General features: G+C 33.3%; 2 protein-coding genes across 2 annotated transcripts in view; both read right to left on the minus strand.

Moving 5' to 3' along the window:
* Positions 1–5,336: 5,336 nt before the first annotated feature.
* HELRODRAFT_114003 (hypothetical protein) lies at positions 5,337–8,448 on the minus strand. The gene is made up of 7 exons (XM_009025554.1): positions 8,277–8,448; positions 7,994–8,046; positions 7,576–7,689; positions 7,032–7,151; positions 6,800–6,892; positions 6,095–6,248; positions 5,337–5,800 (listed from the first exon to the last, which is right to left on the minus strand). The coding sequence occupies exons 1-7, from the start codon at positions 8,379–8,381 to the stop codon at positions 5,669–5,671; spliced, it is 771 nt and encodes a 256-aa protein (XP_009023802.1). The 5' UTR covers positions 8,382–8,448; the 3' UTR covers positions 5,337–5,668.
* Positions 8,449–10,138: 1,690 nt separating this feature from the next.
* The window catches only part of HELRODRAFT_177348 (hypothetical protein), a gene marked incomplete at both ends in the record, with an annotated part of 2,760 nt that continues 398 nt past the window's right edge, over positions 10,139–12,500 (minus strand). Inside the window, 4 exons of the mRNA XM_009025555.1 lie at positions 10,139–10,283; positions 11,410–11,615; positions 12,230–12,330; positions 12,442–12,500. The exon at positions 12,442–12,500 is cut by the window's right edge and continues 398 nt beyond it. Coding sequence (XP_009023803.1) covers positions 10,139–10,283; positions 11,410–11,615; positions 12,230–12,330; positions 12,442–12,500 — 511 coding nt within the window. The remainder of the gene's footprint in view (positions 10,284–11,409; positions 11,616–12,229; positions 12,331–12,441) is intronic.

Genomic DNA, 12,500 nt, shown 5'->3' on the forward strand with positions numbered 1-12,500 from the left:
CACACACGCACGCACACACGCAGAGACGTACGTATTTGAACCCTCAAGGTGATATCTCAACATCATCCGCCCATCTCCATTCTTCAAAGCCACACAAGAATTCCTCTTATCGATCCCACTTTAAACAAACGGCTACCTAGGCAACTACACGCACGTACACACGCACAAACACACACACGCACGCACACGCACACACACACATGCATAAACACACACACGTACACACACACGCGGGCACACACAGAGAGCCACACATGTACACATACACGTGCACACACACACTTACAAACATAAATACCATAGACAAAAAATTTTAGGATGTTGTATACAAACCTCAAAAACGTTGCGTGCAAAAACCAACAATATGTAAACCTAGATAAGTAGAGACATACAGACATGCATTACAGATTCAGAAATAGAACTGCAAAAAGACACACGTAAAACTAGACACACAAACACACACACACACGCACACGCACGCACACGCACAGATACGTATTTACAATTGCAGATTATTTGTTCACGCTCAAATGATAAGAGAGACGAGAGTTAATTGAGCGTGTTAATGTAGCGCCGCAAAAACAACAACAATAAAAATGGTAGCGGTAGCGTCAGAAGTACTACTACTGGCCACAATAGAAGCAGTAGCAGTAGAAGTAGTAGCTTCAGAGTGAGTTTAAGTTTAAGTTTAGTACTAGCCAAAGTAAATTAACAAAAAATGTAGAAGTAGAAGTAGCAGCAGTAAAAGTAGCTGTAGTAACCGCAAGTGTAGTAGCAGTATTAGTAAAAACAATAATAGTAACAGTAGTAGCAGCAGCAGCAGCAGCAGCAGTAGTAGCAGCAGCAGCAGAAGCAGCAGCAGCAGTAGTAGTAGTAGTTGCAGTAGCAGTTGTAATAGTTTAGAATAGTTATGTAAGCTTTGTGTATGGCGCGTTAAGCAGAGTAATTACGAATGCCCAGTTCGTTTGTGATCTTATCGCGAATAAATCGTCAACTGATGACGCCCGAATATCAGATTACTTCTTTAACCAATGTCGGGAAATCGTCTCGATGAAATATGCTCCTTTATTCACTCATTCACTCATTCATTCATCATTCATTCATTCGTTCATACATTCATTCGTTCATACATTCATACGTTCGTTCGTTCGTTCGTTCGTTCATTCATTCATTCACCTACTCAAATAAACATACAAAAGCAGGAGACAGCAGCAATATTATACCGCATAGAAATGCAAACATCAACGGCAATCAAACAACAACACTAAAACATCTAAATAAAAACACCAACCACAAACAATGAGATACAACTTTAGCAGCAGCAACAACTACTACAACCACAAAAACATCAAATAAATTCATTTCGAGATCGTCCGTAACATGATAACTTGTTAGATGGAGATGATAAGCTGAATGGGTTTTGTTTATATACATATGTTTGTTTGTATGTTTGTTTGTATGTGTATTTGTATGTGTGTTTGTATTTGTGTGTGTGTTTGTGTGTTTGTGCAATTGACGTTGATTGTTGAATAAGCAAGCGGGCATATTCATTTGTTAATAAACACATAAATAAAAAATAAGTAGCTAGCACACATTCATTTATTCATTTTCTAATTCATTCATTCATTCATTCTTTTATTTATTCATTCATTTTTTTATTTTTTCATTCAGTCATTCATTCTTCTGTCAGTTCATCCATCATTTCATCGTTCAATCATTCAGTGCTAACAACATCAAAAAGCAAGTTTATTTTCGAATGTCATTTTAATTTAAACATTCCTACACACGCACGCACACACATGCGCACACACACACATTTTTACACACAAACACACACACACACACGCACGCACGCACACGCTCGTTTATTTATTTATATTTTTACTTTGCTTTTCCAATATGGTTATTATTGTTACATTGTTTGTATAATTGTTTTTGTTTATTATTGGCTATGTAACTTGAGATACAATTGTTATCTTAAGAGATCGGTGGAAAGACAAAAGTTGTATTGAATGTTGTATTGATTCTTTTTAAAATAAATATCTATACAAACACATACACATAAACACAGACGTACATACAAACACACAAGTACATACAAATACACACACGTCCGTACAAACACACACACGTACATACAAATACACACACATATATACATGCACACATAGGCATACATACATACATACATACGGTGATATTTGATTTTACACACATACATACAGGCACGCACGCACACACATATGTGTATACACTACACATATACATATGCATACACACACATGTGTATGTGTGTGTGTGTGTGTAATGTTTTGTTTGTGCTTATAATTAACAGGCTAATAATAACAGTTAACTTCTCATCGCTTGCCTTATTAAGGGTTGCTCCTTGTTATTACATGTAAGCACGAAGCCTTTAAATCTTCGAAATTGGTTTTTATTTTTAGTTCTTTGGAGTTGGCTGTTATATCTTTGTTGTCGTTTTGTTGTTTTTAATTGTTTTTTTAGCTGTGTAGATGGGGTTGATGTTTGTATTTTTGTTGTTGTTTAGTTTTAAATATTTTTCGTTTATTGTTTGTTTGTTGAGAAGTAATTAATAATTGATGTTTTGTTTATAAGTTGGGTGTTCTTTGCAAATTTAATAATTCATTCATTTCTTTGTTCGTGCGTTTATTCACTCGTTCGTTCGTTCGTTCATTCACCCATTTATCTATTTATTCATTCGTTTGTGTAAAGTTCATTCATCCACTTATCCATTTTTTCACCATTCATGTATTCAGTTTTACATTCCTTCATTTATTTGTTTATACATTCGTTCGTTCATTCACTCATTTGTTCGTAAATTCATGCAAATACATACAAATACACACACGTACATACTTATCACCTATCTATTCATTCATTTATTTACTCATTCATTCACTCATTCATTCCTTCACTGGTCAGCTTCCTGATTAGGGCTGGAACGACTTTTAAGATTTTTTAATTACAAGAGTGACAATTATGCTAGTGATGATGATGGTGGTGGTTATATTAATAATAATAATAACAATGATGATGATGACGGTGATGATGATGATGGAGATGGTTATGATAATGATGATGACAGTGGACGTACTAATGATAATTTTAGTGATGATGAAGGTAATGATAGTGATCTTAACGGCGACAACGATGATGTTGTTATTGATGATAACGATGATGATGATGATGATGGTGATGATGATGGTGATGACGTCACGTAACATGGAATGTAGCGCAGGTAATTTGTGGGCAGAAAAGGTGCTTGGCGCCTCTGCTTGCAAACATGTCCTCACAGTAATTAGATACACTTTCAAATTTTAACACGCACGCACACGCACACACACACACACTTTCTTAACCACACAAACACGCACATTCACATACACTTATTTGAAAGCAGACACATAAACACAAACACACACACTCATGTGCAGACGGATCAAAATAAATATACATAATTCCATTATGGAAGGGGTAATAAAACAGCAGAGTTTATAATGGATTGAAAGTTGGAATGAATAAATAGATGAAGGAGTGAATGATTGACTGATAATTAAGTACACGCACACACACACACGCACACAAAACCACACTCACACGCACACAAAACCACACACACGCACACATTGAATCTTAGGTTCCTCCAATTAAATGACACTCAACTTCGTGGCTCCCATTCAACAACGTTTCGATGGTTCTTTCTTGCAACGTAACCGTTTCTTTGCTTGACTGTCTTTGTGTTTGTATGTGTGTGTGCGTGTGTACGTGTGTTTGTTTCTGTGTGTTTAGTTTTTTTTCTGTCTGTATTTGTTTTTGTGTGATTGTTTTGGTTCGTTTAATGGTTAAAAATGTAGTAGTGAGCGTTTGAAAGAGAATGTTTCAAAAGCTGAAAATATATTGATTCATTTATTCAAACATATCAAAAATATCAAAAATTTGACAGCTTAATGTCTCAATTATCTGTTCATTTAATTAAATATTTATTTTTTCATTCATTCACTTTTTTCGTTTGTTCATTCATTTATTCATTCAACCTTCCATCCATCTATCCATCCATCCACCGAAAGGCCTAATGAATGTTTACAAGGATTAACTTTTGAGAAGAATTCTTTTGTTCAATTGTTTGCCGTTCATCCGTTCACCCATTCGTTCATTCTTTCTTTCTTTCATTCGTTTATTTTTTTACTAATTCATCCATCCATTCATTCGTTCGTTCATTTGCTCATTCGTTCTTTGTTTGTTCAATTGTTAATTAATAATTTGATTCATTCATTTAATCAATCATAATTCGTTCATTTTATTATTTATTCATTCTTCATTCATTCAATCAACTCTCCTTCCTTCCACTAATTGGTATTTTGGGGTGCAGATTTGAGAATGCCAGCCAGTTTCTACGGAATGTTAAATCGTCATCCGATTCGAAATTGATTTTTTTAAAGTAGTTTATTTTCGTTACGCCTTTCACTTTTTTTACTTACTTAATTGCTTTGCTGGGTGGTTGCTGAATGTCAATCATCTGTTTTTTTTCACTCACTCACTCACTCACTCGCTCGCTCACTCACTCATCGTCGTCATCATCCAATCCTGTTACAGACTCACTCATAATGACAGACTTTCCAACAAGCCAACATTACTTCCTCCATTCCATTGCTACAATTATCCATCCATCCATCAACGTATCATCATCAGCACGCCACATCCTCATTATTATCAGCTCTAATCGGTCATTTAACATGCTATTACCTCTACACACACACACACACACACGCACACACAATCATTCATCCATCCATCCATTAATTTTCTCATTTATTCACACTAACATGTTTATTCATTCATGCTAAAAAAGGAAAACAAAAACGAAATGATCTATAATGATAGTGATGATGTCCAAGATATCAACACACACACACACGCGCGCGCGCGCACACACACACACGCACACACACACAGAGTTATTTCTTGATTCTGATAGCAATCTCCTTACAATAGCAGGCAGAGGAATGTTTAACCTTTGAACCGACCTTGTAATTGCTACGGTCAACACTCGTGACCCTTCATAATGATGACGTTATGTCGATGAGATCTTTACTGAGATAGTGCATGAGGAAAATGATGGCAACAGCATTAACTTTTATTATCGTACGTATGCATTCATCAAGGGTGTCGGAAGAAATGGAAATTTTAAATTGAAACTAAACTCAAACTCCGTTGGTCAGCCCGTTTTGGTCTCGGCCAGGCTTCGGCCAAGTACCATTGAACCGTATGATGCTATCAGCACCGAAATGGACCATGAAAGTTGAAAAATTCAACAATAACAATTTTTTCAACATTTTTTGTAAATGTTGAAAAAATTGCCATTTGTGTTGAATTTAGTTCATTTTTTTCTGACTGGGTAAGAGACATCTTGATGCCCTCTGGTCAGTTGTTAAATAAATAAATAAAAGAATATTTCTCGGACATATACAGCGTACATGAAGTCCTTTCGTCATTGCATCAATGACATTCTCTATCCGAAATACTTTTTTGAAGTAACATAAAATGACATTTTTTTTCCAAACAAGCAAAAAGTAAATGAAAAAGCAACCAATGTCTCGTCAAGATAAATTACCAGCAATTTATATTCTTAAAAACTGATAACAATGAATTATTTCTTGTCGGCGAGTTGAAGAACTTTCTGGATCATCTTGCCGATTCCGTCGAAGACCTCGTGAAGGTAGGCTGTCCCCATGAAAGCCGGGGTGGTTACCAGCAAGTTCTTCCGGTCAACATACGCCTCGTGTTAGATATTTTTTCAAACAGGATAACGATGGTGACGATGACGACGATGATGGCGGTGACGATGATACATGGAAAGGGTTAAAGAAAATGTGAGATCAGCTCCTTTAAAAATAATAAATCTACGGAAACATGAAAATTTGTACATCTTCTTGGAGCAAAATCAACGCCGAACGACACGAACACACACGAATACATGGGCATTTTAATAAGCAGATAAACACGCACCTAACTTTCATACGCACACGCACGCACACACACTCAGCACAGACGCAAAACTACTAAAAAAGGATATAACAACAGAGCAGTCAACATGCTTGGAGCCAAGATCCCTTACAACAGCGCATGCCCCACTGTGAGGCCATTGGTCATCTTGTTTGTCGAACCCCAGAGTCACTTCGCAACCCTTGAGGACTTTTGCCGCCAGGATAGGAGCTATGCAGCATAATCTGCGTGGTGTGTAGTGGTGGTGTCATGGTGTGCAAGAAAAAATCTGTAGTTTGTGGGTAGGTAGGTCATGTGACGTCATGGTCATGTGACGTCATGGTCACATGTGACGTCATGGTAACATCACGTGATGAGTGAATGATCGTCCTGCTGTTAGTTAACTTTCGAATGAAATGATAAATGGACCTTGGTCAGTTGACTGATTGATTGATAAATGGATTGGATTGAAGTGCATACTTCAATTTCGGAGGTGAACGACCAGTTAATTAACATTAAAATTTTGAAATTAAGAATGTTTGAGTGTAAAAAAAACTGTTCAAGATTAGGAGATAAGTTGATTTTTGTGGCTTGGTTGTCTGGAGAATTCAACTTTGAAAAGTGAAGTTACTTGAACGAAAAAGAGAAAAAAACAAAAAGAGAAAAAAATGTTTAGCCAAATCTTAACATGAAAATCAACACAAAAATATTTTTTTGCCATAACCACCGGTTTGTAAGGGTAAACTACGTTTAAAAACTTGAAAAAAATTAAATAAAAAAAAAATTAATTTTCAACCCAATTGGTTTTTTGGATGAATGAAAATCTTTCAGCACTCTTTCGACCTCCTTATCGACCGTAAACTTTGGTCCATCAAATGCAAATGAAGACCTAATAAATTTTTGAAAAAAATTCAAGTAAAAAGGATTATAATTAACGACAAATTATATATATATTATTTCATATATTAAATTTAAAAAAATTTCAAATTAAAATTGTAATAACATGACAATAATTTAAAAAAACGAACAAATTTTTAGCAGCACCAAATCCACCAGGGAAGATGACGGCATCGAAGATTGAGGACCTCAGAGATGTGATTGGCTGAATCTGTCCCCGCGCTATTCTTGCTGATTCTTTCAGGACATTTCTTACAAAAAAGAGAATTTAAAAATAAATAATTCCATATTAACTTACATGATAGATACAAAGGAATTCAATCACGAGATTTGAACCATAGCATTAGAACTTGAAGTTGATCTGAAGAGCTTAGCATCATTATATATCCATCCAACCAAAATTTATGAATTTAAAAAATAAAATATAATATATATGATGATCCCAACCAATGCTGTTTGTCTTCTGGAATGAAACTTACAATGTGAAAAAAATGTTGGACCAAATCCAATTTTAAAATTTGTTAATTAATAATTGCTACAATTTGATAAATAAATAAATTTATTTAAATAAATTAATAAATAAGAAATAAATAAATAAATAAATTTATAAATAATATATATAAATAAATATGAATTTGGAATGAAGATTTGAGAGAGAATTTAAACAGAGCAAACCTCTTTTCCCCTTCCATAGGCATACCTTTAACATGATCAATGACGTGATACTGATCGATATCCGGGGCAAAGACTGCCACATCTGCCTTGCCTCTACTGAGATGAACCAGGCAGCTTAAAAGAATTTGTAATTTTAATTATTTTTTTTTGTAATTTAAAATTTTATTTATTTGATATTGTTAAATTAACATGAATGTGTAAATGTGTTGCTCAATCTATGAAAAGTAAACAGAATGATTTAATAAAAAGATTTAAACTTAAATTAAACATTAATCACTTTTCTATAATTAATAAAAAACCCCAGAACTGGTTGAATCCAAATTGTAACCAGTGAGATAACAAGCAAATTAAATGAAAACTTCATCAAATTACAAGTTGATGACAGTTTTGAAAAGTAAAATTATCTTATCTTACATACGCCGATGCTTCATGAATTTCGCTTCCATCGTTGCAGCCACATCCAGACAGAACCTGAATGGAGTGATGAATTAAAATTCAGGTAATATTAGACTTAAAACAAAACAAGAATAGCGCACAAATCTTCATCAACATCTGTGGCAACTACATCATAAAATATTTTTACCTGTGATTGTCATTTAATAGTTCATTGGAATGATCAAATGACATGTTTGAATGTGCTTTTAATTAAATTAAATTTATTAATTTAATTAAGTTTAAAATAAAAATGATTCTAAACTAACAACAGCAACTTTGGCATTCAGGATTGAGCTCGTAGATAAAAAGGATTTATTTAAAATTTTAACATTTTGGAAATATTTCCGGTAGAAAATTAATTTTAACGACATATTTGCGGCAAGTTATTGAGCAAAAAAATAGCAATCCCAGCTGACTTTGACCAAAATGTTATAAAAGTTAATTTGATTTCAAGAGACACTCTAGCGAAGTTTTATAAAATTCTATGGTCAGATATGATTATCTGGAAAATATTAAAGTTATTTATTTAATTAATCAATTAATATTATAATGAAATATGGTGTAGCTAGTAAATTATTTGGTTTAGGTGAAAGAAGGCATAGTATTATAAAAAAAAATTGGCGACTTATAACTTATAATAAGCACCATCGATGGACACTATCGAATTCCATGGTTACTTGAGAGATTGAAAAATTGATTGATCGAATATATCGAAAATAACAAGTTGGGAATAAGAAATTATTTATAAAAAAACATATTATTTCTATAACGAATTTGTAATAATAAATCAAAAATATTGGATACAAATTGTTATTAATATTAAAGTACGAGAAATAAATGTTCCACAAATGAATGTAAAAACTTCCAAAACTTTGCTGTTGCTTCATGTTAAAATCGTTAGAAGTTTCACTCGTTACTTTCAATTATTATCTATTAGTGAATTAGAATAAAGATTCTCAGTATAAAACTAATGAATTCCTTTTGTTTATTAAGAATTTAATTGAAAACATTATCCAAAGCGTTTACGCTTACAAACAGTTTGTATAGTTTAGTCGAATAATGACGACAACAGCAATAACAATGATAAAGATAAATCGATGATGAAAATGATGATGAAGATGATGGTAATGATGATGAAGATGATGGTAATGATCATGATGAATGAGATAATGATGATAATTGAAATGATGGTAATGCAATTAATCACGTAAATGAAAGAACATAGAACAGAGGTGGGCAAACTTTTTGCTGTGAGAGCCGCATAGAGAACTATTTTACCTTGAAGGGCCGCATATGTACTTAAATAGAAAAAATTTTTAGACTCGCGGGAGAACTTTTTTAAGGTCTGTGGCTCCTTTTTTGGTCATAATGTCTGGCTGACGATCATTTTTGCGAACAAGTTTACCCACCCCTGATGACATAGAGAATAAAAACATATCAAAAATGAATCAACTTGAAGGCTAATGATTGCTGTATAAGACAGAAAATGAATATAAAAAATTAAATTAAGTATTAAAAAATCATTTTATTTATAATATAAAAGTATATATAATTCAGGAAAAGTAAAATTTTACAATTTAAATGAAATAAAGCAATAAAATGTTCTAGAAAATGTGATTTAAGCGATATTTGAACGAATTTTATTAAATGATGTCAATAACTTCACAAAACTCACAAATAATAACTTGAATAGAATCAGTTCTTCCAATAAATTTTTGATTCATAGTTGTATAATAAAAAATGTTAACCAGCTGTTCTGAAGTGACTGGAGCTTTTGAAAAAATAAAACACCAACAAAAAATAATCGTTAAAAAATGTTTTCCTGAATTTTAAATATCATTACGACCTTAAAAACACTTGAATGCATTTCTAAAAAACAATTTGACACGTTCAAATAATTAAAAAATTCATGGCTTAATGGTTAAGACGCCTGGCACTGCTGTTGTAAGAGTCTGGATTCGAATGGAAAGCGATCCTTGTCAATCACAGGCAATGTATGTGTATGTAATGCGCCGATTCACGCATATTCAAATATACATTATATGTTGGTTGATATATTTATGAAATACTTTTGAGAAATTAAAAAAATTAATTTTGACTATATTTCAAATCCACAGACACCTAAAAGTCATCTTTTGACGGAATAAGACTGTTCGCCGTAGAACGGATGATTAGTGATGTACTTGTTATTTTTCAGGGATGTACCACTGAAGTGCATGTGCAGATTGTCGGTTTGAGGTGCCGGTTTCACGTAGACGGTTCCGACCTGATTGCTTGTCGGTAAGAATGCGATTATTATGCCATTATTATTTTACATTGTATTTTATTTCAAATGGAGTTTTTCAAATTAAAATTTACTATGGCCAAAAACATTTGATGGTGCTCTGAGTACGTGCTCAATAAAATTAACCACAGATTAAATTTTTAAAATTTAATAAATAGTTTCGTTAAATAAGGTATATACACCTATTTTTCTTGAAACAGCAGCAGAATGTGATGAGGATGATGAGCACAACGATGATGAGGATGGTGATGGTGATAAGAATCCACCATAAAAAGTGACTATCTGAGTAAAGTGATTAGGTTTAAAAATGAAAATATCATTTGAGTGAGTGAGTGAGAAAATGTCGAAATGATAAGGGAGTTTAATAAAATAATTAAATATGAATGATGAATGAATGATTGAAGGAATAAAAAAATGAATAAATTTACTGAATAATCCAGAAACAGTTGGATGGTGAAGCAGATTAAGTGTAGTCTTCGTTTTAATTGTAGTAAATGGGGCTAACGATTTTGTTGTTTGTATGTTAATTTCGGTGAATTTTGGTGATTTGAATGCTGTTGTTGATAGCCTGGTTTGGTGTCTTTTTGTTGTTGTGGTTGTTGCAGCTGTTGTTAAATGTTTGGTGAGGGTTTTTGTTGCCGTTGTATGTTTGATGGAAGTTTTTTTCGATACTATCAATCTTGTTGATTGGTTGGTTGTTGGTTTAGTTAGTGTTGATGTCTGTTTGGCTGCTGATTTAGTTGTATATTTAAGAGCTGACGTGTGAACTTTTATGGAGCCGGATGTTTGTTTAAGTGTTGTTAAGGTTAATGCGTGCTTGGTTGTGTATCGTTTTGTGGTTGTGGTGAGGTTTGAAATATACTTTGTTGTTGCTATTGTGGATTTTTTTGGCGTGTATTTATTGGTTATTAGATGGGTCGTGAGTTTAGCAGATGTGTGTCTTTTTGTTGTTGTAGCAGTTGGAGATTTGGAGGTTTTGAGTTTATTTGTACGTTTTGATGTTGTGTGTATTGTTGTTGTTGATGGTTTGAGTGTTTTTGTCACTGGTGTTGCTGGTTTGAAAGTTTGTTTGAATGTTGTTGTTTGTCTGAATGATGGAAGTGTAGTTGTTAAACGTTTTGTGGTAGCTTGTGTGCTTGTTTGTTTGCTTGTATGCGTGAGTTTTGTTGTTGTTGTTGCTGCTGCTGGTGGCTTGGACGCAAGTTTTGATGTAGTTACTGGTTCGGCGGTTCGTTTCATTGTTGCTGTCGTTGATCCGACTGTTGTTGTCCATCTCGTTTTCGTCGTTGTTGGTTTTCTTGATGACGATCTTCTCGTCTCTCTGACGGTTGTGTACGTAAGACCTCCTAAATTAAATCATTAATCTATGATTGAAATTTATTATTAGAGAAAAAATTATTGCATTCATGAAACCCTTCAAAATAACATCTTAAATGAAATTAAATTTCTGGAATATTTTTCAAAAAAGTAAAATAAAATAAAATTATGCTCGGTGAAGTTGTGTTGATTGTAGTGTTTTCAAGCTGTAACAAAGAATTGTTTGAAAACCTAGTTCGATTGCAAGTTGGTTAACGATAGTTATCATTTTATTGAGTATAATGTTAATTTTTACTGTATGAGTAATGCTAATTTTAAATGTACATATCTATCGTATAATATAGAACAAATGTGTTTGAAATAATAAATTAATTTTAGAGAAAATCGGTTAATCAGACCACCGATAATATAAACATCCAGAAGGAGTAGGAAAAAAGAAACCTCAACCACAACTTCAACTCATCAAAAGAGCAGTACAAATTCAGCAAAACAATACCCACCCTGGTCCGTTTAACCGATCACCACTTTTTGTTATTATTATAAACTATTGAAATATAACAAAATTTAGTGAAAAGATAGAGAGAAATAGGAGGTTGAATAAATACTCGTGAAGCAAACGACGATGTATGACGGACTGGCACACGATGATGTTTGCCCGATGCCCTGATCAGTTGCATACAGTGGGCAGTTGCTTTTCGCTTTTGGAATTCCTGGGATTACTTTTGTGTGGTGTGGTGGTTTGTTTGGTGAAATATTTTTAAAAACTTATTTTACATAATTTTATTGAAATTAAATAAATTTTTTTCCTATTTTGTAAACTCGTCACAAACTCGTTCTTGTAGTGGCCCAGATGTATCCATTTTGTTCTGTCCAGTCTGCATTCAATATG

The sequence above is a fragment of the Helobdella robusta genome, assembly GCF_000326865.2.
Source record: "Helobdella robusta unplaced genomic scaffold HELROscaffold_42, whole genome shotgun sequence".
Taxonomy (NCBI): Eukaryota; Metazoa; Annelida; class Clitellata; order Rhynchobdellida; family Glossiphoniidae; genus Helobdella; species Helobdella robusta.

Coding starts and splice junctions, on each gene's coding strand:
- HELRODRAFT_114003 (XM_009025554.1), bottom strand. CDS start 8,381: ATGTCGTTAAAATTAATTTTCTACCGGAAATATTTCCAAAATGTTAAA. Junction 6,249..6,799: donor TCATCCAAAAAACCAATTGG/GTTGAAAATTAA, acceptor CACACCACGCAG/ATTATGCTGCATAGCTCCTA. Junction 5,801..6,094: donor ATGTTGACTGCTCTGTTGTT/ATATCCTTTTTT, acceptor AATATCTAACAC/GAGGCGTATGTTGACCGGAA.